This window comes from Rhynchophorus ferrugineus, unplaced genomic scaffold (genome assembly GCF_030347505.1).
Source record: "Rhynchophorus ferrugineus isolate W39M unplaced genomic scaffold, kcgeb_rfMv2 rfM4, whole genome shotgun sequence".
NCBI lineage: Eukaryota > Metazoa > Arthropoda > Insecta > Coleoptera > Curculionidae > Rhynchophorus > Rhynchophorus ferrugineus.
Window position 1 is genome coordinate 23,583,281 of NW_027472583.1, and position 27,550 is coordinate 23,610,830.

Genomic DNA, 27,550 nt, shown 5'->3' on the forward strand with positions numbered 1-27,550 from the left:
AACATAGCACCAACACACTTACTAAACGAAATAAACGACACGGAAATCAGAAGACTGAAGCACACCAGACTACACGAACTTGTACAGCCTATTAGACTTACTCTCAACTTTAGGCTAAGTAGTTTAGTTATATTTTAATTCCGGATATTGTTACACATTGATTTGTTAATCCCGTACTCGTCTTGCTTGTGTATTGATGTAAGTTCAACAAAACAGTAGTAATACATTAATTTGTAATCTAATATAATCTAATCTAAGATATAATTAATAAAAAACATTGTTGAATTCTTAGAATTAATGAATGTTTGAGTACTTGCTTTTGAATTTAATATAATCTAATCTTTTAAATGTGGTTTTTTAATTACAAATATTAAGTTCAGTATATATTCTGACGTTCATGTAATACTTGTAGTAATACATGAGCATATAAAATGGCAATAAGGAAACAGATTTCCCTCGAACAGCGTAGTACTATCTATAATTTGGGCCAAGAAGGATATTCTATGCACCAGATTGCAAAGCAGGTTAGAGTTTCATGTAAATTAGTTCATTAACTCTTACGTGAAAACTATCTTCTGGAGAAAACCGGAAGAGATCTGGATACTTCAGATCTACAACAAAGCTGAAAAATAAGTTTTTTGTAATGTTATCGGCACGAAATGAATGTATAACTGTGCCTTAAACCACCGAGACTAACTATTACTCAGAAGCGAAATGGAGTGTACGGTATAGATGCTTCAAAAACTCCTAGACAATTTCTCTCAATTTTAGGCACGTTATTAAAGATCTATTTCGCCAGGATTATGCTATCCTGATGTAAAACAACACTTTCCTTTGAGACAATTCTGCCTTTTCTTTAACTGTGTTGTTTCAATGTCATTAGTTGTTGGCAGTAGAAAGTCACATTAATGGTTCCACCAGGTTCGAGTAGCTCATGCTGAAGAATTGATTCCTTTTGTAATTAGCTTTCTTGTTCTTTGTGAAAATTTCCTATGATTTAAGCGCGATTTTTTCGCGCATTATTGTCGTATGTGATTTAATTTTCATCATCCAGAACTTTTGTCTAGAAGATGAATCGCTCGTTTCTATTTATTTTTTGGTATCTATTGCGATGTCTATTACAGTTTTTCTTCTCGTTATAGGAGATAAAACGAATAAAATCTGAAGATGTTAAATTAAAATTGTTATGAAGAACTTAGTGCGAGCGAAAACAAATTTAATGTGACTGACTATAGTTTAATTATATTACTCAATATTTTGGGCATAAAAAAATTCATTACGAGAAAATGATTGCTGTATTTGGCGTATATAAACTTATTCCTTCTGTTGATAAGTATTTTATCTCGAACACGACAGTTCTATTCGCGTTATATTAGGAGTGATCATATTTTAGCATTTTTTTTTATTTTGTTCGAGTTTCGATTAAAATGTTGAATTAAACGAAAATAATACAATTTTAGAACTTAAGGGAAATACATTGTTTGTGATGTTTTCACACATTTAAGACTAGTTACTATATTTAATGATAATATCGAAAACAAAGCTTTTAGAGGAAATTAGAAAATGTACATGATGCAGAATTGCTATTGGAAAGCTAAATATTTCTCCAGCATGGTCACTGTATATACAAGGGAAAGATAGTAACAGACAGAACCAATAATAATATTTTAAGTTTCCGTCCTTTTATAATAATGGTTTGATTTTTGATAAAACCAGATGTTTTATATATATGATTAGATTTTGATAAACCAGGCAGATGCTTATCGGTGCTCTCAATAGGTATTCCTATTTTCCGTTAAACAACGAAAATCATGCTATAAAGTGAACAATCATGACAATAAAACGATTGCAAATTACGTTCTATGTCGTATTTTTTTCTCTATCATCTTTTAGTGCTTCTATTTTGTATTTTATGACCGATCCTCCGGTGCTATTGAATGCGTCCTAATTAGATTGGTGATTTCTTTACAATTTAACTCGTTTAGTCTGAGAGCAGCTCATAAAGTCGAACGCCCAGAACGGGTACCTGCTAAAAAGAAAAACCATAATCGCGATATTAAGGACGATCTTTCCTTTATTTAATACATTAATTATGGTCACCCATTGAGCTGGGAGACGCGTAATTGGCCTTTTTTTCATTATCTCTTCGACGACGATGTTGCTAACTGGCGAGTTTAAAACAAAAATGACGAGCGCTTACGTACATTCAAGAGATCGTGGACATTTTTTCTATATGTTTCATGTGTAATTTATAATATTATGTTTAATTTGTATAATTTATTGCGGGATATATATATCAATTGGAATACCAAACCTCATGAGAAACCGTATATTTTTTATCATAATTTATCTTCTGGTTTAAGATTAAATTATTTTCCATAGTAATTCCTTATTCTCCTTTGCTGTTAGTGATTATGTTTCATGTTCATGTGCTCGCGTTAATACCGATTATTCTAAAAGCAAGGCGTACTGATGTTGCTGAAAGAAACTGCTGAGAAACTGAAAGATCTAAGAAGCCGAAAAGTAGGGTTCAATTTTAATATAATCTATATCAGTATATCATGTGCCGCCTTACTTACGCTATGTAAGACGTCGCTTCTAAAGGGCTTGTTGTCCTGTCTGGATTGGTTCAGTTTTTTAAGTTACGTGTGCATCGATTGTACCTTCATTCGCGAGTTGGTTTTTGATCATTTTTTGAATTTTACTGTTTTTACCCACTTTTCAATAGTATAACATATGTTGAATGGTTTAGCAAGTTTTATTATCCCCAAATTCTGATAGATTATGGCTGAGAAACTGAGTTGCTACGTTCCACTTTTGATAGTCATACAATCTGAACAGCAAGCCTCTGTCCAAATTTCAGTAGACTAGACCAGTTCACAGAAACTTCAGCCCGCCTCTGGTGGCTTTGCACATAAAAATGCGATACTTGCTGTTCATTAACTGCAATAGTTCATGATTAGGGGACTTCAGCTTCAACCCAACTTGTGTTGGCCTAAGGCTTGAACTGCAATGTTTTTGTCCGAATTCGTAATATGATTCTAAAAATTGTGATGGAAAATAGATAATACCACCAGAGAATACGTGTTTGCAATTAAAATATCCAGATTATCATAATAAGAAAAATATTTCAATTCAAAATCTGAATACTACGCATTTCCAAATAAGTTTTGCTATTCAATACCTAAAGCAGATCAAGATAATTATATCATAACATTAAATATATCATATCTAGCATTTAAAACTCTGAATAAAGGAGCAATAATTTAAATGATTGATTCATCTTTAAAGGCATTGATATTGATTTGGTCAGAGATGTATTAATTATAATAAATTCTGATTTTTGTTATTAAAATAATTCAGTTTTAGTTATAGCAGCTAATAAAAACAGGCTAAACTGGAATAACCGCTCTAGTATGTCTTATCATATTGTGATGATAACCTGATTGTATGCGAACTAACCAAATGTTCATGAATATAATAAAAGGTACTTTGAAAACTTAATTTGTTTCTAAATTGCACACTTCAAAGACAGGGAAAGTCGTATGCATAAAGAATTCCGCGACACATAAATTGCGACATTAAAAAAAAATTATTTTGTGCGAAGAAAGTGTTGCCAGTATTTTTTCTGATTAAACATTTAAAGCAGATTAAAAATAACTCAGAATATTATTTTTTCCTTTGAGATAATTAGATGCAAACATTTGTAAACAGATTTTTGATTGCAAATATAAAAATTTATTTTTCATGAAGACAACGCACATACTCATAGAGCTCAAAAAACCTGGATAAAATGTGTTAATTCTTTCAATATCCGGCTTATTTTTCGGATTTCGTTCTCTTGTCTAACTTTATATACATCTTAAAAGAGGATTTAGAAGAATATTGTGCAGGTTTTTTCAACACCTTAATGTAGGCTAAGATGGAGACACCCAAAACTTTATTAACCTACTACTTAGGTTTGTACATTGCTTCGTATTTTTCAGAAAGAAAAACTGGGAATCATTTATGCCACTATTTTACACACTCTGGTAATAATAATACGCCAGGAAACAATAATTCTTTGTTTCGTAAAAGTCCTACTATAAAGCGAGTTAATTTTTCTTGCTAAGCCTTTAAGGAAACTTCTTCGAAGAATTCCTGTATCATTAAATGTGACATTTCATGACGGGAATAATGATGACATTAACGTTTGATGCCACACAGGATATAATGAAGGGTATTTAGAAGCAAATAAATACAATACACTCCCAGACACGAAGGAAGGGGGGCGACATACAACATTTTAAGAGGAGTGTTTTGAAAAGTAATTAAGTTATTTTAATGAAGAAATAAAATTTTTAAATCAGCACGAGAAAACCATAAATTGTTTAATTAGAATTTTATGCAAAATGTGTCGTAATTCGGGAAAAAACTATTAAAGATATTGGTATTCAAGTGAAATCTGTTACTAAGAGAAAAGTAATAAAATATTGTTAGTTGTTACAGTGGATTAAAATTTTCACAGCCACCTGAGCTGTGTAATTGCGTGAAAACAATTTATGTTTTTTTTCGCTAATCACATCAACAAGATTAATAAGAAACTTATAATATTGAAATTTCTATTAAATTAACAGTAGAAGATCCTGCTATAAATTAACAATAAATATAATGGTAAATGTTAGTACTTAATAGTGAAATAATATAATAATTTCTATGTGAGTATAAAAATATGATTCAAATTGAATTACTAAATTTTTATTAATAAATATTAAAATATTAAAGAATTTTAAACATGTCGAAAAAAGTTCACTGCTTTTTTATACATTTATAATCTTACTGTTTAAAGGTATGTATTTAACAATAATACTTATATTTTATTTTATTTTTATACTTGTATTTTACTTAGTAATTGTCTTAATATTTTTGTTATATTTTAGAGTATTTTTTTAATAACTAGTGTTTATCTGGACTGAGTTTATTCCTTAACCTGAGCTCAGAATCACGGTACTTAGCATTAAGCCTACGAACTGACAGGTGTGCAACTTATAAATCATCCCAGAATTTTTTTTTCACTCACTTTCGGTTTTACTTAACCTGGTTACTGACATGACTAAGATCATTTCAGTGTCGAATTTTGCACTGCTCTAAATATTTACAATTATATAGAACTACACACATATATTTACAATCATGTCTCAGCAGGATTCGAATCAGCAACTAGTAGAACTGTCGCTTTGACCACCAGCTGTTTTTTTTTTAAGTATTGTACTGATCCCAAAATTTAATCAAACACAACTGGACATTTTTGTGATTAACAAACGTTTCTTAAGTTCGTATAAAACTATTAAGGAAGTATTCATTGTCAATAGTCTTCTTCTAAAAGCAAAAATTAATTAAATAACTATTTTGTAACTAGCTATATTAAAAATTCAAACTCTGCTTTATCTAAATCTGTTTCATCAATCCAAAGCACTTTTGACAATTACAGTAACAACATAAGGACACTAATATAAGCTAAATGTTCTGTGTTAAAATTGAGTAACAATGATTCAATTTAAGTTTTAAATGGAATGAAACATCTAACGAATTCTAATAAAATATATATTAACCACCTGGACCGGGAAAATGCCTTCTCAGCCATAGATCTTACTAAATTCTAGATTCTGTTGCAAGTAAGTCTATCAATGCTGATTCAGATGGTAATGATGATGATCAAAACTATGTACAGTTATTTATTTAGGCAATTGTCTGGATTTAAAGAATGACCGGAATAGTAAATACTAATTAAAGTAATTAGAAAGTACTTAAAAAGTGGCTCCTGTTTCCAAAAGGATATCCTGGAAATATTTTACTTTAAAAATATTTTAGTCCAAATCAATACCTAGAGCCATATGAACCCATGATATCCAACTAAGAGGTATTCCAATATAATATAGCCATCATTCAACTGTTCTAAAAGAAGGTTTTGTGTACTACAATTGATGCTTAGTACTACGTCTCTAGTGAAATAGTCTTAAAAGTGATATCACTGTAGAAGACATAGTAACAAGCATCAAGATGCAATCAGCTAAAGGTAAGTGACAGTAGTTAACTGCGTAGACTAAAACGTTTACTACCATCCAGTCTGATTAATGTACATGTATAACCATTAGAACACGATTTTTGAAAAAATGTATAAGAGGGATCACTTACTGAGGAAATGTTCTACATGTCATATATATAATAATTATTTTAAGAAATATAAGTGGGGCAAAAGTCAGACAAGAAAAATAAAAGTTGTACATTTTAACATGATAGACTATTGCATAATTTATTATTTATTTAAAATAATATAATTATAGCAAAGAAGTCAATTACAGAAGACATACTTTTTTGGCTGACTTCTGGCGTATTATGAGTTTCATTATCTTAAATAAATACCAGATTATTAAATAGTTTAATATTAAATCATATTAAATAGTCTGTGATGTTAAAATTTGTTAGCATTTTATTTATTTTCCTCTAGTTCTTAAATAAAACTAATGTTATAAATTCAAAGAAAATAAAATTCAATAAATATAAAAATCAAATTAAATAGAATATAAATGTATTTCTCAACAAAATTGAATATCATCCGGAAGAGCTAGAAAGGCAAACCAAAAAAAAAAATAGATCTGTCCACTTAAATGTAATCAAAACTCTTACCTCTGTGCTTCCTCTCCGAACCAATTTCCCATCCGTGTTGTCCGTCGACGACGGCCGACAAAAATCCGAACAAAATACACAACCAAACTCCTCTGGGCCCCATTGCCGAGGGGCCCATGTCAACTACCGCACACCGAAAGATGCCCGGAGGGTCCACCGATTCGGGTTTGCACCTTTTCGAAATTTATACGCGAGTTAAGTTGTTTTTCAGTTTAGTTGGCCGGTATTTCTTTTTAGGATTCGATATAAATCCTGAAAAATAATTGCAGAAGTAAATATTTTTTCCGTTCAATCGAATAGAATAAGAAATAGCTTTTTTTGTCTCTTTTTATTATTTTTCTTATATCCTGTATTTTTTAGATCTGTAATAGTGTGAGTAGTTACTTTCAACCCTATTAGTATATATACAGTGCTGGTTATAAGTAGAACAACTTCAAATATGACATAGATCGATCAGTTTTTTTATACGGTAAAGTTTCCTTTTTACCAAGGAAGGTTTAGCCGGATTGGCCCTACTGATTAACGTGGACTCCGAACGACAGTCCTCGTTATTAAGCCTACAGACTGACGAGTGACCATCTTGGAGATCATCCCAGAAGACCTTCGGTCTTACATAGCTTAGTTACTGGCGTCACTGGGATCATTGTCATTGTCGAATTTTACACTCTTGCCTTTTCACAAAAATGTATTTACGACCATGTCCTAGCATGATTCGAACCCGTGACCATCGCAGTAGTAGGAGGGCCGTCCTGTTTCCTTCACCACTATGTCAACCAAGTCAGCCCAGATCAGTTTTGCCTAGATTTCCTAGGTTTCTCAGACCAATAGCAAATATTGTTCAAAAATAATGATTTTTTCTGTAATAAATATTTTTTTTACAGCGGATACATAAAAAAATTAATGTTCGCTTGTCTTCGATGCACTCCTTCGATTGTAATGAAGCTGTGAAGAGTCTATATAAATGAAAATGATTTTTTTTTAACTTATAATTTCATTCTGAAAATAGAAACGAAAATAAATAGCATTTGTCATAACTGAAAGATCAGCGTCAAATAAAATCACAAAACACAGAGATTACAAAACATTTAAATATAGGATGATAATTTAAATGGGCACACCAAGTATTATCACTGGAAGGTAGGAGGTAAAAAAATTATAGATTTCTGTTCTTTCGTTCGATTTAAAATGTTATGACATCTTTGTGATTTATGTAATGATTGTAATATATAATAATGATTTTGAGGTTATAATGATTAACTTCATGAAACCTCTTATGATCTCTTACATGAACTTTTCGAACAAGATGTTTATCTTATCTTAGTCTAGAAGTTATTTTTTGCATTTGACGATCAGATGATTTGTTAAGATTGTTAAACCAAGATGCAACTCCTAATTTTGATATTAATAATAAGTCTTTCTTTAAAATATACATCGATAATTGAAATGAAATATGTGATGTGTGTATATTCACAGATCATTTCCAGTAAACTATTGAAAAAGGAAAATATGACCAGAAATATTGGAATCAGCGATGACTCGAATGATTACTCAATCAAATCTTCAAAAATACTTAAAAGTGAGTACAATATAAGAGTTTTTTTGCCAAAGGAAGTAAACTGAGATGTTTTCCGCAGATATTTCTGAAATAGACAAATATGTGCCTTCAATTTCAAGCTGCTGAGAACCAGACAGTATAATACCAAAAAGACAAAGGACTGGATGTAAATGTGGTAATATTGGAAGCAAGTATTATTACAAATATTTTTATGATTCAGCTAATATATTATAACAGGTGGGGTAAAAGTTCCGCTACTATTTGATTGCTCGTCATCTTGTTTATGTATGTTTACGTTTAGCTCAGTTTCGCTTTAATCGTTTGTTGTGTAGACGTCCAAATTTGATTAAGCACAGATATACGCCACTAGAACGAACAGAAATAGAGACAATATTTATTGAAAATAATCGTTCCATTATTGCTACTCAGCAGAAATTGCGTTAAAAATATCCTAATCGTCCAGTGCCTTACAAAACCACAATTTATCGGACGCTATGACAGCAGACGGACCTCGTTCTGGAAGACAACGGACTTCTCATAACGCTGAAAATTTGGCTCTGGTGCGCGATAGTGTCGCAAAGTTTCCAGAAACATCAATGTGGAGACGTGGTTCTCAGTTACACATTTCTACACGCAGTTTAAGGCGAATTTTGAAAACTGATTTTAAAATGTTCCCGCACAAAATTCAATTAGTTCAAAAGTTGCAACCGAGAGTTCCTGATCAACGAATTGAGTACTGTAATGCAATCCTAAGGCTGTCTGGTGAAATTAAAGATTTTTCATCTATATTGATCATGAGCAATGAAGACCATTTTCTTCTCAGTGACCACGTCAATAAACAGAACAGCTGGTTTTGGGGAACACAGAATCCTCAATTAATTCATGGAACATCATTGGATCCATTAAAAAGGACTGTATGGTATGGTATTCATGATGGCTGGTCCCTATTTTTTTGAAAATGGCCAAGGTGTTGCTGTTACTATTACTGCTGTACACATGTACTGAGCACATGTGGTTTCAGCAAGATGGGGCCACAGCACACAGCCATAGCTTGTTCAACAATTCAATTAATGAATGACGTTTTTACACGAAGACTAATTTCGGGAAGTGGCGATTAAGCATGGCCAGACAGATCTCCTGATTTAACAGCATCAGACATTTTCTTATATGGTTTTTAAAAACCAAAAGTGTATGTGTATAAGCCTCAAACGATACAACATCTTAAAGACAATATTCCTCACGAAATATAAGATGTTCTGCCTTCGATGTTGCAGGATGTCACGAAAGAGCCGAAAGTTGCATAGCGAATAGCGGTCACCATATAGCCGATATAATGTTTCAATCATCACGAAAAAAAAAGCGTAAAGACCCAATAAACTTTTTATGAAAACCTAAATTACTTATCTTTTCTTTGAGCAAAGTTATAGGCAATCAAAATGGTAGCGAGACTTTTGCTGCACGTTTTATTATGTAAATGCTAATTAACGGTACGAGAAAACCTTTTAATTTATTTTGTGTGCTAAGATACCTCTAGAATTTTTTCCTTATCGGCAAAAGTAAATACTTTTTACATAGATTGAAATTTAACAAAACTTCTCAGTCCGATATAATGTTAGCAAATGGTGCTTTTTTTAAACAATTAATTGTACACAACATCCCGAGCAGGACAATGTATTAAGAAAAATAATATTTAGATAAAAATTTGTATGGCTACATATAATAAATCACCTTTTAATTAAATTTTAAAGTTTTACTTTGACTAGTATATTAAATTTACCAGCATTTAAAAAAAATGACTCAGTACCAAAATTTCAAATGTTTCGAACAAGAACTTTAATATTTAGACCAAAGGTATACATTAGTTTCGTCACATGTCCGTATATAATAACAAATATGTTTTTTATGAGCTTTTGTAAGACCTCGTTATGTTTTTCTTAATTTATATTAGAAGGCGGATATATAAAAATCAATAAATTCGATTGTTTTATTTCTATGTTCGTTTTATTATTATTAGTTATATGACCAGTACTGTATATTGAGCGAACAAAAGACTAAGAGCTTTTTAAACAGTACATATTTAAAAATTCCTAATATAATCATTTAAAATCTCGTGGAAATGATTGTTATTCGCCAAATTGGCTTTATGAGTTCAATACCCATCTTTACTTAAAGTAGTTTGTTTTGAGGACAAATAAAATAACACTTCGATAATGGCCGATTTTAAATTTGAACAGGATTAGATTAAATTTTTGCAGTTAATTATGATACAAATTTACCGCTTCGTGTTGTTTTTTATTTGCTACCTGTATTGAAGAACTAAAAAATATTTGATAAATGAAAAAGGTTTGATTAATCCAACGGATTGAACCAAGTGAATAGAAATGTTATCTCGAAGTTCATTCAACAGTTGAAAAAAATATGAACTATTTGATTAAAAGAAACAAATTGGCCTACTTAATTCTCCAAAAACTCTACTCAATAAAAAATAATTTATTGTAGTTACTTTAAAAATTAAAATATAAATAAATCTTTTAAGGATCATATAAATAATATACCTTTTTGAATTTGTCTCTGGACTCCCTTTCGGTTATTATTTCTAAAAGTACAGTTTGAAACAAAAGGTGTTTTCAATAAATTATTATTTAAACTAAAATCAATATTTAAACTAGACTGAAACTATGAACAAAAATGTTAAAAACATCTAATTTTTCACAGCTAAGATATAGGGATTACCTAATTTATTTTGGGTTTGTGTTAATTTTTTTAAACACATTTTGACAAAAATCCGATACATTTTTAAAAAATTAAGCAATATCATAGTAAAATTTTTCGTGGTTAATCTTAAACAAGTGATTTATTGAATACTGTAGTCAACTTTTCACTAGTCTGTAGTCACTTGCTCTTGCCTCTATATTACACTTGCATATCGACAAATTAAAAAAAATCAAGCAAGTCAACTCAATAAAACAATAATGTTAATACTATTATCTCTATTTGTTTACTCAAAATTGTTTAATTCAAATTTAATATAGGGCAAATATTTCTAATAGATTTTTTATTGATTTTTTTATTAAAGGATTTCCACGCATTTCTGTAAATGGGTACTTCAAAAATGCTATATTGGAGAATATGAGAAAAGTTTGGCGCTCTTATACGTAACAGTTGCTCAAGTATTTTTTATTGTCTATACACTGACTTTTGTTGAAGTAAATTTAGGATTTCCCCTTTAAGATATATATTATTATATTATATATGATTATATACATTTGTATTTCAGAAAAAGAAGACGCATCTGAATGTTAATAATAAGATTAAAATATTGCTATTGAACGTAAATATAAATATACTTCTAGGAATTACATACGAATTATTTTTATTGGGTAAAAGCTGGCATTTTTAAATAATAAATTAATCTCTGATCAAAATGTATTATAATGTAAAATATTTTATTGCTTAAATCACTCTTTTCCACATACTTTTTATTTTTTTATGTTATAATTCGTGCATTTGAGCTTTGAGCTTGAGTTTGCGTGCTAGTTTCACAAGTTCCTGCCGAATTTAACACTATTTTCGTTATATTTTGTGAATTTTTTAAAACTCATATAACCTGTACATACTTATACTTGTTCTTTCTCTTTGCACAGGGGATAGACTAAGCAATATGATCACCATGCAATATCGTACATATTTTTGCATGTTCTATATTATTGGAGCGTAAATAGTACGACGCGTATGCTCAGATTGCGTGTCTAGTCCTGTAAGTTATATTTCAGCGTTATGCAGTTAAATTAAGCGATAGATAAGGTATATTTTTTCTCAGATTTCCAAGATATGTTGGTATGGCTCAAGGAATCACAGTTGACATATTTGACTTTAAAAGGCCGGGATTATGTAAGGAGAACTACAACAGAAGTCTACGATCCGATCTGCCTCTTTCCTACAGTGAATCAGGGCAGCTTCCGTCATAATTTTTATGGCAATATAGTGGTATTCAGCTGGCTTTCTTATTCGCATTACTGCCCGGATTACTGGGAATGAACATCTCGACATAATCAATGATGAAGTTATTATTAATAGAATATTTCCTTTCAAATACTGCCATATTTCAAGATGATAATGCGCCCATACATACAGCGAAGGGGTCTGGTTAGAGGAGCATCAGAATATCATCAAACATATTTCCTGACCATCACAATCGCTCGATCTCGACATAATTGAACCATTATGGCAAATTTTAGATCAGGGAATAATGATTATATTTCCATATTCAGCATTATTAAAGTGATTGACTGTTGCTTTGGCAAAAAACGAGACAACATTCCGTTGGAAACTAGGCACTGCACGAATATATTTCGCAAAGAATGACTATTTTGCTTCGTTTTAAATGCAAAAAGTGGTTCAAAACCTTACTGGCAAATAAATATTGTATATAAGTGTTATATAATACGGTCCAGACTATACGCTCAACTGTTTCAATTACTTGAATCGTGAATGAGTGAAACGGTTTGGTCTATTTTTACCCTCAGTGTCGCTTTGTACCGCCATTCAACAATTCACCTCTTCTTTCTGTTAAATAAAATAATATATTAAAGTATATTGATAGATTTTGATTTCTAAACTCTTTCACATATTATAACTGGCTTTATCTGTATAATTCCGGGGAGATATGGAAGTCCGTTCTCTTTTGAATTTATTGACTAAAGGTTGATGTTGGATTGGTAATCGTGCCGCAGTTAGTCCAAGCATTTCTTGGTATAGTAAAGAGGAATTCAGGCAAACGTATCGTAGCTGACGCTCTGATGTCACAGAAGGTAGATTGAAGCTGCTCAACAACCGCTAGCCATAAATTATTACAATTATTTTACGGGTTCCTTGGTGTATTTAAAGGGAGTTCGGACAAAGGTATCGCAGCTGAGGCTGTAAGGTGACCAAAAATGGATTGAAGATGCTCAAGGACCACTAGCTATAAACTATTATAAGTAAGAAACACTCAGGCTTTGAAAAACAACCCTAGTCGGCGGATTCCGGCAATCATATCACATTTCAAGGCGTAAGGCCACCAAAAGTCAAATGAAGTTGCTGTGAATTAATATAATCTAATTTCTAGTGAATGGTCACAGAAGGTGGATAACAGTATCCCAGTTTCTTAGCCATAGACTATTGGAATCTGGAGTCACCAATATTTGGAATACCATTCCATAGAGTAATGGAAATATCATGAAGATTTAGGTAAAAAGTGCCATTTTGAAGATCTTCAAAGGCAAACTGACCGACGAAGGTACAGACGATACTCAAACATCATTTTACAATAATTATAAGCTGTAACTATACCTGTATGGTGAACGAATGACAGGGGTTGGTTTGTTTTTACCTCCAGTGTCGCTTTGTATTACGGTTCAATAAGTCGCCTTGTTTTTTTTTCGTTAAATAAAGTAATATTTTCAAGTAAATTAATATTATCCCTTTTCTAAATCCTTTCGCATATTATAATTTTTGATCATGTTATTATGTCCATCCCCTGTAATATGGTGCAGTTTTATATAAAAAAATAATTTAATATACAAGGTAAAAATATTAGAAAAAAGGTAAATATTGAAATATTCGGAAAATGGTGATAAAAAAGTTATAGTGACATAATCTCTTAAAACTGGTCTACTTTATATTTAGGACATAGTAATGCTGAATATTGTCACTGAAATTCTGTCAAGCAAAAAATCGAAAGCATCTAAGAAATTGTTATTGATATAATTCAGTACATGCCGAGAGTTAAGTACTTGAATGAGAAAAAAAAAAGAAAATCAAAAGACGACAGTTGTACAACAGTCGGTAGCAATTAAATAAAACCGAAAACCAGTGGTCTAAAAACAAGAGGCATAACAGTATCACTTGAGCTGCAGACGGACGAAAAAACAACATCGTTTCAAAACAACCAAAAAAAAAACCGGGATATAAAAGAGTTCTGAAATCACTTGGACGCCGGCCTCTCAAACATTTAATACGCCTTAATAAAAGCGAAGTATCTCATTAGATAGTCCGAAAAGTTCTTTCGAACGGTGCCTGGTTTTTGTTTGGGGAGTTCCTTTTCGGCGCTATCCCGTCTAGAAAAGTTTAACGTTAATCTTGAACGTTCCCGGTTGACATTAATTGCGAGGCTAAAGGTGAACATCGGGAAAATGACGACGAACAGGACGACGGAATCAACGGTTTAACTTAATTCTGTCTATGGAGATAACTATTCCGTGATCCTGATCCCCGACAAAATTCGGGACCATTCCAATTTAAACTTGCGGCTTATCCATCGTTTCCAGTTAAGTCTTTCTCCATTCCTCCTTGTTGCTACGTTTCTTCTTCTGTCTTTTTCGTTCGGTATTTCTCTTTTGAATATACATAAATTACTTATTTTGTATAAATTAAGCTTAATTTTATTGGAGATTTAAATAAACCACTCACTTATTAAGAAAATTCGATAGAGCTATTGTAGTTTAGAAATATAAAAAAACTTAATATGTTTATACAATTAGCGGATTTTTCAAATTATAAATTAATTTCCGAGAAACAGCTGTGTTAGTTCCGCGGCATCTAGTGGTGAGTACAGACATGAACGAAGCGAATAGTTTGAGCTCTGCGTGAGACCTTGCACGAACATTCGGAGAAAATTAAGGGAATAGATAATTGTTGTGAGTGATTCTAGAGTCTCAATCAACAACAACAATTTGATGGTAGGGAAGAAAATACTGAGATGAAACTGAGGTCCATTTTGAAGCAAAGAACTAGTCATACTACAAAAATGGTATCGAAAAGTTGGAGGGTCGCTATAATCAGTGCATCATCCTGAAGGGAATTATGTCGAATAAAAAACACTAATTTTGCCAAAAAATGTTTTTACAACGTTTTTCGATACATTACCAAAGCTTATCGCTACCTAACCAATGAAGAACTATACTTTAACCTCGAAATCACATGGATTTAAGAAGTTATCCAAGATATTGTCTTAAATCATGAATTAAGATTACAAAATTACAGCAACGTAGAGGGAATACAGCTACTGGACAACACGCAGCAAATCAGAAGATTGAAGCGAACCAAACTACACGAACATGTGCATTGTATAGATGTTACTCTTAAGTTTAGTTTAAGAAGTTTAATTTTATTTTAATTTCAGAAATACATACATATGTATTTATCCAGTACTGGTCTTCTATTCTACTGATTCATGTACAACGGAACAACACTAATATATTAATTTGTAAACTAAGATTGCACCTAGCATAACTAATCGAAGATGTAATTACTAGTAAAATATTGTTTGTTTTTTATTTCACTTTACAGAAACAATTTAAAAAAAAACGATTGCTGTAGATATTTCATCATACCAAGCCGTGTTTGAGTAAATAATCAAAAATGTAAACTTTGTGGCAATCAGAACTCTTATCAGATTAATTTGCTGTTGTCCATATCAACGTCAAAACTACGGTTAATTTGTGTCAACAGGAATTACTGCCCACGCTGTCGATTTTAATTTCGTTTGTGGAAACGCTTGTCAAAAAAAAAACAAATGAAATTCAATAGTATTTTTGGATAGAAACCGATTCGTCCCAGCGTTTATTTAAAAATTCGATGTTACTTAATCATAAATGATCTATAATGTTGGGCTTTTATTAACAATTTGAAATGTTTGTGATAGTAGTGACACGTTGCGAATATAATACATAAATTAAGTATTGATATCAATGATGAATTAATAAGTTTATTTTTTATTTTTAGGATAAATTATCTGAGAGAAATTTACTAGAGAATATCTATATATATTATAATATGTTACCGTTAAGGTATCTGACTACAAAAACTATGTATTCGAAAACGAGTCGGAGTGTTTGGGACTAAATGATGGTATTGAATGAGACATCTAGACAATTCATTCAATAAAGCGGAGTCAAATTAATTATCAAGAAAAGAAGACGGGTTAAGGATGGATTAGCAATCGTTCCGCAGTTACTCGAAGCATTCTCAAGTGAAGTTAAGTAGAGTTCGCACAAAAGTATTGTCGCTGAAGCTGTAAGATCACAAAAGTTGAATTGAATGTGATCTTTGGAAAATGCCCCATCACAGTTTAGGGTCACAAGAATCAGTTCAGTTTATAAGGCCATTGATGTTATGAACTTATATAGTCTACTGAAATTTGGGCAGGAACTTTCAGACTATTGGAATCTAGAGTTACCAAAACTAGGAAAACCTTTCCATAAAGGAATACAACGAAAATTTGAACTACCTTTAATGGCAGTCGACAACAGAAAAGGCTAATAAATAATCTAAATTCTGTACATACAGCAGGTTAGAGAATCAAGTGTCCATAGGAACTGCCATGTCCACGCGATGAAAATATAAATCCGCAAATAATTAATATATTTTTTATATATATATTTTAAACTCTTCTTTTACCAACTATGGGTTTATCTGGACTGAGTCTAAAGTTTGACGTGGACTCCGAACCACGATCCTCAGCATTAATCCTACCGACTAGCGAGTGACCAACTTTATAAAAATTATTCCAGAAAATATCCGGTCTCACCCAGCCTGGTTACTGGCGTTACTGAGATCATTTTCTTAGTCGGATTTTATACTTTTGCCTAGAACATTCACAAATTCTAAACAATAAGAAACATAAATTTACAACCATGCCTCAGCAGGATTCGAACCCGCGGCTATCGCAACAGTAAGAGGACCGTCCCATCGCCTTTACCACTGCGTCACAAAGCCGGCAAATCATTTTCTAAATCAATTGACTGAATCTAAAACCACCATCTTACTATTAGGCATTAAGTATTTTGGGTATCAAATATTTCTGTCAACTTTGGATAGTGAAACTTGAACGTATTTGAAATACAGTTAATTTTATGATTTTAATTGAGAATTATATTATATCCCCAAAAATTAAGTACTTATTAAATAAAAATTGAGTATTTAAAATTTTTTAAAATAATCCATGTGATTCTTCTCTATGGTTTACTTGAATATTTTTCCTGTTTTTGAAGTCATAACAGGAATTCTAATAAATTTTTGGATATAGCCACGAACACCTGACGGATTTGTTTAATTGCTTGTCTCGTAATATCCTCATGAAGGTTCGCTAATGAACGGGCGTTTTTTTATATTAAACTCTGATGAATGATTGATTGAATTGCATAGCCGATAATTAGGTTCTCTAATGAAAATCCCTGGAAAACATCGTGGTATTTTCTAATTGAAGTCATAAGGCAATATAAATTAATTAAAATATTTTATCGATTGAAAAGATTTTATAGATAGATTTCTTAAAATAATAAGTTTACCAAGGATTTATTTTTGTATTTATCATTAGTTGTTCAGGAACCATTGTTGAACAATATCTCAGAAATGAAAAGAAAAGTTTCAGGTCACAATTCGCCAATTTCGTAAAAATACAACTAGAATTCTTTGAAAATGACGCATGTCAAGATTATCGCTTTTGTTCGCAATATGTTAGCCGAGTTATTTCTATTTAAAATGAATGATATTAATGTCGACGACATGAAGTTTCAACAAAACGATCCCAAGCACAAATTCTTGGCCATGTATCGTTTCAATAATAATAATTGGCATTCTAGATTTTCGACATTCATTAATTTTTTTTTAATTTGTCAATTTTCGTTTCAAATACTCAAATGTCTTGGTTTTGATTTCACTGACAAAGAATGGTCCGAATGACCAAAAAAAATTTAAAAACTATGAATTGGAAGACTTATTTAATGAAAATTCTGCTCAGAATCTCAAAGAAATTTCAGACATCTTAACACTTGCTAAACCGACTATTTTCAGACGTCTACATGCAATGGAAAGACCCAAAAGAAGGAAAAATGACTACCACATGAATTTATTGGAACCGACTCAACATCGTGCTTGCTGTGATGCACCATGATTGGAGATTGTTGATTTACCACGATAATTCCAAGCGCGAAATGTTATTGGTTGGTTGAGGAGAGCCGTTCACATCGATATAGATCAACTGTGGAATCGAGATGTAGTGCATTATGAAAACTTAACGAAACTGTTATGAAAGTATCTACGGATATGAAGAAAAATTTAGAGCTTTGTTCTTTCGACAAGGTATTATGATGTTACCATAAAGATGGGGAAAAGTTCAGAATAATGATGGAAAACATTTAAAACCATATATAAAATCGTTAAAATTTATTAAAGCATGTAATACGTTAGGAAAGTCTTTGAAAACAGGACCAGGAAGACTATAATCCTTATTAGAGTTTAGCATTGTTTATGTTATTTTGTACAGTTCTTCAGATTTGCTATTAAATTTTAGACTCTTTATTATAAACGAATATAAACATATTATAAACGAACATTAAAATCTAATAGGGTATGAATTTGAATATAATAATATTTTTGATAACTTACACAATACTGAGTTAAAATATATAAATATTTGGAAGTTAATGAACTGATTTCTGCTTCAATTTTATTACCAACAACGAAAACCCAATAAAATAAATAGATTTTGATTTGTTTGGTCTAGCACATTAAAATGATTTTTAACAATTTTATATACCCATTAAAATATAATTTTATTTAACATTAACCTACTTTATCTATAGCAGCTCAACACATATATAAAGTCCAGATATGTCCTGATTCCACATATGATTATTTATTTAGTTGCGAAAGGGATTTGTTATTGTCAGATTATATATTATTTAAAATAATATATTGCTATCGATTGACAATTACATCAATTTAAATGAAGTAAGAAATTAGTAAACTCAAAACATAAATAGAACTCTTTATATCATCTATTGCAGACAGTTTTTTTTAACTATTACTCTAAGAGAAAACCGAGGACTCTTGATAACCCATAAAGTTTAGTCAATAATTAAATTTAAAATGAGAGTCTTGTTAACTTGCAAGACCATTAAATGTTTTATGACAACTTTAAAAATACGGTACAACCAGAACCAGCGTAAAATTGTCTGTATTCATTTAAAGATATATAAGAATAATTTTCCCCCTCAAATTTAAATCGAAACTTAAACCTCGATAATTTTATTATAAAACAGCAACAAATAAAATATTTTTCGCAAAAATAGTGATTTTCAATATAATTCGGCATATGAATTTTATAGAAAAGTAATGTGAATATATTAGTTAAGACATCAGTCAACATAACAAGTGACTTGGTAGGCATTATGGAGACACTGGAATAGAGACATCAACTATTATTAACTGATAACGATAAATATTGAAGACTAGGGCAAAATAGTTTTAGAAAACCGTAAAGTCAACTTTGAAATAGTTGCCGTTATAAAAATGTCAGAATGTAGTGTTTGCCAATTTGTTAAACGACAATTTAAGCAAGTGTAAGCTGCTCTTGATGTAGGCACCGAGTTCATATCTGAATAAATGGGAGTGTCAGCTAAACGAATAGTAATCATCATAGAAATCAATCAAAAACAAAAACTTCTTTTAAAAGAGCATAAAAAAAGTTTTTGAATGATGCTTTGTTGACAAATAATTTTCTATTATCAAATTAAATAATTCTGTGTTAAAAAGTATTCAATTAAGAAATAAAAGAAATATGAAATCAGGCAGTAGTTGATATTCTAATTCAATGCTTGACATATGCGACCCTTTATGTATAAGACACTGAATTTTTTAAATGAAATGAAATTTCAATTTCGAAACAGACTTTCAACAATGTTGATGAAACTGTTTAAAACGAACTGAACTGAACCTAATGTTTGGAAAAACATGAATCATCATAATATATTAAAACAGCATTATGGCAAATTGAATAAAAATAAATAATGATAATATATATATTTATAAAGATACAGACTGGGGGAGAGAGAAAGTGTTTTAATCAAATTACTTATTTAGATTATACTAGATATAAAACTTATATTATAATTAATCAATATAGCGTATACTTTTCAAGAAATTATTATTTAGTATTTAAAACATTATTCGATTATTTTAATAGTACACAGTCGTTGCACGGATTAAATAAGTTGATAATTAATATTGATGTAAAATAGATATAAATTATTAGGCGTTTAATTTCTAATATTCATTTAAAAATGACCTGAGCTTTTACCCAAATAAAAACAATTATCTAATTCGAACAAAACCAAATTTGTTCTGCGGGTTATGCGATAACGAATCGACGCCTGACCACACAAATCGAGAAATAATGCAGTCACAAAATCAGTTTTATCCACAAAACACTATCAACGAAACAAATACACTAGCCGTAAGAAACGTACACTCCGTCTGTGACACTTCACCGAACTACAGTACCGAACATCGGAGTTGGCGATGATTTAAAATCGATCGGATGCACCTGCATCAGAATGATTATCGATTGTTTATTCGATTGTTATTCGTTGTCTTGTCAAAAGATACCTGTACGACTGGCTCGGTTCTACTCATGAAAGAGATAGTGTATAATGTTCAGTCTGAAATGAGGAGTTTTCGCGTGGCGCGGTCCGATTACAGTCACGTTAATGGCGATCTTAGTCGGGAGCGTTTCTTACTCGTTTCTTTTTTTTTTGTGGCGGTATCGGCGGAACGGAAACTGTAGGATTTGTGAACCGTAAAAAATACTTGATAAAGTCTCGACGGGTATGGGATTTCTGAAGCCGAGATCGAGTTCGGAGTGTTACAATGTGACCTAGACTAAAATTCTTTTCTTCCTGTACCTACACAAGTTTTCGCAAATGTGTCAGAAAAAATACTCGTGCTGTTGTTTGTTTATTCATTAATCTATAGTGTCTTGCGTGGTCTATTTCTTTAAAACGACAACAAAAACGCTTAAAATAATGTTACTAAGTTGAAAATAAGATATTTTTGGTAGCTGTTTATCGTATTTTGGACGTATTTATGTTATGATTTTTTTTTAAAGATACTGATGTTGGTCATCTTTGCGTAGAAAGCAAATATAAAAGTGAATCATTCTATGTTAAAAATTATTTTGTACAAAACGAAAATAAAAACAACTCCGAGGAAATCTGAAACCCCCAAAATCGGTTCTTAGAATGTTTACCGTTACAAAATATTGAAAAACTTAATGTATATATATTAGTATAATAATATATATATATATATATATATATATATATATATATATATATATATATATATATATATATATATTAGTATAATATAATATATATATATTAGTATAATTACTAATGTAAATAAAACAATTAAAAATCAACGTTATAAAATATAATTTATTTTACTATTTTACTTCATATAATGCGTTGTTTTTTTATATTTACGACAACATTAATCTTCTTTTCCACAACATCTATAAGGTACAATTCTAGGCATGTTATATTATATGATGGTTTTTATCTCCTGCAGGCCTAATCTATCGAATTAAAAATTTTATATCCAAGTAATGTATTTTACTTCAATTATAGAGCTTTTACCTTTTCAGGTTTAGTTCTTGTTTCCCTTATTGCTGTGTTTCCTTATTAAGTCATTTTGATATATCTTTTAATTTCTGCTGAATTTCTTCTGTTATTCACTGTGTACATTTTCCTTTATAACATTAATTGTTTATTTGAGATTTCGTCTTTACCTTAAAACGGCCTACTGACCATAGTGGCAGGGTATCATGCGCCTGCTTCCCCTGATCTCATTTCACGTTCATTACTGGTATTATTAGGATATAAGCCAGTATGTTGCGTGTTGCTTTCCTTGGTACTGTGTGCACATGCTATACGTCATCCTAATATGTGTATCATTGCTATCAAATATTGCTATTATCCGTTTTATGTTATGATTGTCCGCCATTGTTAATCATTATATTTATTCCATCATTACTATTGACATCATTATTATTGTCTCTTATTGATATTATCACTACCATTCACCAGTACCATTATTTGTCAGTACTACAGTCCAACAGCACAATTACCAACCGCAGCATTTGTTGCCAGTAATATAAACGGCCAGTACCATAATATCTTATTAAAAGTGCCTGTCTTAGTATTCACAAATTCTTGTAAAATTTCATATGTAATTAAAAAAAATGTTATTTGTTTAATTTGTTAAATTGTTTCGTTTAAATATAATTTTACGCCCTTAATAAATTAAAAATTATGTTCCTTTTTAATTACTACAGTAATCAATTTGGAGGCCATCCTCGGAGGCATCCTAAGTTACTCAGCCTGGCTGGGATGGTTATTCTTTATTGAATTTTACATTATTGCCTAGAGAACTTTACAGTTGTAACCACGAACATAAACTACATCCACATGCTCTATGGGACACAAATCCACGACTGTCAGAGCAGTATTAGGAATGTATTGTTACCTTACCCGCTGAAGCTACAAAGAAATTAAATTTCCTCTCTTTGTGTGGGAACAAATGAAAAAATAAAGGTGAATATTATGTTTATAGGAATTTTACGTTAGTATGTCGAATTTCTATATATATATATATATATATATATATATATATATATATATATATATATATATATATATATAGCTAATAGTAATGAATAATCTTCACAATCTCCCATGATACTATCGATTCTTTTCTTATTCTTAAGCCTAGTATCGAAGTTTTGACAATATATATATAACATCTTTGACAAGTAAGTGTGATATTGTGTAATTGGTAAACCACTGATAATTGGAATATGTCGGCGTATCAGGGCCTAGTTTAAAGTACGATTATAATAAAACTAGATTGCCAGTTTCGCTTGTACTACCGTCCATTTAACAAATCAACATTAAGTTTTTAATAATATATCTAAACTTGAATTAAAATTATGTGGAATATAAAACATATGACTGACTCACGATATTGTCGACTCACACTTATTTAATATATACATATTTTAATATATAACCTTTAACGCTTAACTGATCACATCTCGCACATACACCTAAACAAACCATATTTTTCGGACAACTAGGACCGTATTGGTTGCGCTATATAACACCTCTCCCTTGAAAAAAACTTCCTGTACGTACCGGTAGCCAAAAACATGAATGTTTCCTAATTTTAGTAGTTACAGGACAAGACTTTACAGCCTAAATTCTGATATTTTTCTAAAACTCCATTAAACCAGGTTAAGAAATGCTTCGGGTAACTGCGTAGGGATTACGAATCCAACGCCATTCTTCTTTTTCGTTTTTTTTTCTTGATAATTCAGTGAATTCAGGGGCCTTTTATTTTACTTGAAAACTGTTTTATTTTAATAGAAATAAGTGGGTACTTATTTAATTGACTGTACAAATCATACTGCCGATCTAATTTTATCACTCATAAATATAATGTATCTCTGACACATAAATATAAGCAGACACTTTTTGCTGCAAAACCAGAGTCATATGTACCACGTCATATGTACAATGTAACAAGTATCTATTTTGATACAAATTAAAGCTGGAATATTTTCTAAAGATGTATATAATGTTTGCGGTTACGTAAAAATTTACAAATTACAAAGTCCCAATTCATGATATTTCCTAATTTATTTCTGCAAACAATATTAAATTGTTGAGAATAGCAAAGCCCTATACAATATTTAATATTATATTTGGGTATATAATAATGAGCACGATCTTCGAGAGTAACGATATTTCTAATAAAAACCTTAATGATATGGAAACAACGGACATATAATGACATATATTTGAAACAAGGTGATCGCCTACTACGTTTTATTTGGGTTGGTGTCTATATTATTAAAAAATTGTAAACAAAAATATTACGATACGATTAATATACCAGGGTAGCCCCAGAATTAGCTGGACTGATACATCTGACATTTTCTTTTAAAAGAACTGCAATTCTTCTCGGGATAGATTCGGAATCATGCAAAGTATGAATGATTTAAAACGGAATTTTATCTCATTCTTATGCCAAAATAATCGCTAAATGGTTTAAAGGTCATATAGCCGAAAATCTACTCTCACGCCCTAATGTAAACTTATATAACGGTTTAATTATGCGGACTGAAGATGTTTGATGACATTCTGATGCTCCTCAGACTAAGACTGAGCATTTTGGCATTTTTGTGTATGGGTGTATTATCACCTTGGAATATGGCAATTGTAAGAACTTCATCATTAAATATATCGAGATATTCTCCAGTTTCAGTGATTCAGTGATGCAAATGAGGGAACCAACTAATTACCGTAGTACTGTCGCTCAAATTATAGCGGAACTTCCCACATGCTTGATCGAAGGAGAAATCATAGTCCGAGGACATACTAACCAAGTTTTTAAAATGTCTTAGATCGCAAGTATGGTTATATAGAGCAATTAATGAAGCTTGATTTAATCACTTTAAAAAGACTAAAGGATTTTTGTCATTGCTGTTCGGCCTCGAAAATGAGCGAAGAAGAATGATGACTGTGTGTAATGGAACATTGTTGATTTATGAAAACAAATGTAATACTTCATATATTCATTATCGTGGGTCTGAAGCAATCTGAAGTGTTAAGAGTAACACTGTACTTATATGCCATTTTTATACTTAAATAACTATAATAAATGGTGCTAAAACATTTTCTAAAAGTGAAATTTTAGTATTTGCGATTTACAAAATTCTGATTTACCCCGGTATATCAATCATAATTGATTTATTTTCAGAATATCTAATCAGAAAAATATTTTGGTATCAATACGTTTGATTCTAAAAACACTTAATAGCAACCATGAAAAATTAAGGTACTTAAATATACATTAATCTAAAAATTATCCACTTGTTATTTTCTTTGAATTTAGAGTCAGTTTATTTTCATTTAGAGTTGGTTATCGTTCAGAGCCATATGGTGTAATTGAAAGCATAAGTCTAAGAAATACATAAAACAAATTTTAAGAATATATGACTCATAAAAAAACCTATTAAAATTAGAGTCAATTTGTTATATAGGTCTCTTCATTATATGCAGCAACTGGAAGTTAAATACAGTTAACATGAGTAAAATAAATTGAGTAGGATAGTTTGAGTAGTGATTATTAAAAGCATTTAGTTGTGGTTTCTCAGGTATATAAACAAATTTCCACAAATGAAGATGCTAATAATAATACTAGACATCTTTCCACAACATACTTTGAAAATTAGTTCGAAATATTAGTTGCTTTTTATCTGTTTATCTCAGTTATGGTTAGATGTCAATTTTAAGTTAATTTTGTATCTACATTTTGTTGAGGTAATATAATTATTTCATAGGCAAAATTAGCAGCAGATAATGCGGAAATAAGTGTATAAGGTATGAATTATTAATAAAATATTATCATTTTTTAAAACTAATTTTGTAGATTGTTATGGAATAAAGGATATATTTTTATGTTAAATAATATGGAAACAGAACTTATTTGAAGATTATGGTAAAGTAAGAATGAAATATGGTCATGATTGTATACGTTTTCTCTCTATTTTTTATTATACTTACATCTTTCTGATTTTACAGATATTTCAAAAGAAGAAAAAAGCTATAACGAAGCTAAAAGCTAACGAAGTATCATGAGTTTTCAGCATAGTGTAAATATAAGGTGTATTTAGTAGACAGTGATCGGAATAAATTGATAACCTAGTATTTGAAGCTTTGTGATTTATTATTTCTTTCGGTTTATATAACTCAGCAGAGCAGATAAACAATGATGAAATATTACAAAAAGGAGAATATATATTATAGGAACCATAACAAAAAAGACAGCAGGTTGTTCGTTTGTATACCTCTTTATTATATTTAGATTGAACTCTTCTCCGCTCCACCTATGAGGTAGAATTCCAGGCGCGCTTTTTTTATTTTGTGGTAGTGTCCCCTGTAGGCCTAATCCATTTTTCCTAAGTATTAATTAATATTTCTGACTGATATTTACTGCTAAAAGTTCTAAAAACAATGAAATATTACATTGAAATTTTAGAAAAACATATTTACATTTTTACATTTGTGTGCTGGAAAGTATTGAGGTGTTCCCATCTTTCGTTTTTTTTTAAATCACTTTTTGTCGAAATTTCGGAAGCATAACCTCTATGTTCTTAAGTATTCGGCTTTGTGATTGTTGATCGATTGATTCAAAGTGTTAATTATACTGAAAACTCTGTTGTCAAAGTCATATTCTGTCATTGGTTCTTCCGCTTCTCCTGCATACATTTTTCTTGCAAGATTCTTCTAGTTTCTTCTCTTTTCCTGCGACTTAGTCACTGACTGCTCTCCTAGAGCACTGGCTACATTATCTGCAAAATAATTAGTGCCCATTTTCTCCTCATACATACGTACCAAACGTACATGCTTGCATGAGTATTCTTTATCGTATTACAGTACACAGGTACAGACAGACCTAAGCATTTCAATTTTTGTTCCATTATTCTATTCATAAAGCCCACAGTAAAATCTTCTTTTTTTAGTATTTTAGGGTAAATGATGTGGCTCGGTGAATGGAGGTAAAACGAAATCGAACAGTGGTGTTTACATTATGTGACCGTTATTTATTGGCTATATAAAAAAATGTGAAAAATACAAATGATAAAACGGATGGCAGCGGAGTTACTTGTTAAGGAGGCTTGGGCAGTCGATGGTGGCACGTCTAAACCAAACGAGGGTTGAGCACTGAATGACCGAAATACCCTTCAATAACATCCCAGGTAAACGTCTCGGGGTTGCTGCCAGCTATTCGTTAACGGGTTCTAGTAGGCGCTGCTGGCACCCCGCCCGTGTTCAATATCTGGGATTATATTTCTGGGTATTTTGTAGACCGTTATTCCACGATGTAAAATTCGACATGCCTCAAGGTCGCTACAGTATACTTTGCATTTCACCAATAACAAAAACCATACTCACATAAAACACAATTATAATACAAATGTATATTAATATTACCTTCTCGTTTATAAAAGAATGAAAATTTCTCCCATTTGCATTCCATTCTTTTATTTTTAAATCAATAGCGATCATTGCATTAGGACTTCTAACTGAATTGATGTTGTGTTGTTTTATTAAATACGATAGATCATCTTTATTAATGATATTTATCCTTTACATTTGTGCGGTATCTATTTGTCTTAGGTCTGACGAAATTCTATGTAATATTACATCAGATTTCAATTTTTCAATAATAATATATTTCTCAAATTTCAGAAGATATCTTTACGATAATCTTCAAATAAGTTCTGTTTCCGTATTATTTAACATATCTTTCGTGGTGTTATAGAACGATAATATTTTACTAATAATTCATACCTTATGCCAATATTCTCGCATTATTTACCGCTAATTTTGGGAATGAAATAATTATTGGACGTCAAAAAATATATATAAATACAAAATT

The 27,550-nt window shown here is 30.9% G+C and overlaps 1 protein-coding gene across 5 annotated transcripts in view; it reads right to left on the reverse strand.

Annotated features, from left to right (window-relative positions):
- AdamTS-B (ADAM metallopeptidase with thrombospondin type 1 motif B) overlaps positions 1 to 20,882 on the reverse strand; it is a 179,360-nt gene extending 158,478 nt beyond the window's left edge. Inside the window, exons 1-2 of one of the 5 annotated variants that reach the window (XM_076403490.1) lie at positions 20,377 to 20,882; positions 6,667 to 6,918 (exon numbers count right to left, since the gene is read on the reverse strand). In XM_076403490.1, the coding sequence (XP_076259605.1) occupies positions 6,667 to 6,784 (118 nt within the window). In that variant the 5' untranslated portion in view covers positions 6,785 to 6,918; positions 20,377 to 20,882. Of the gene's footprint in view, positions 1 to 6,666; positions 7,029 to 20,330 lie in introns of all 5 variants that reach the window. The other 4 variants (XM_076403491.1, XM_076403492.1, XM_076403489.1 and 1 more) reach the window with 4 other exon arrangements.
- Between the last annotated feature and the right edge of the window lie 6,668 nt (positions 20,883 to 27,550).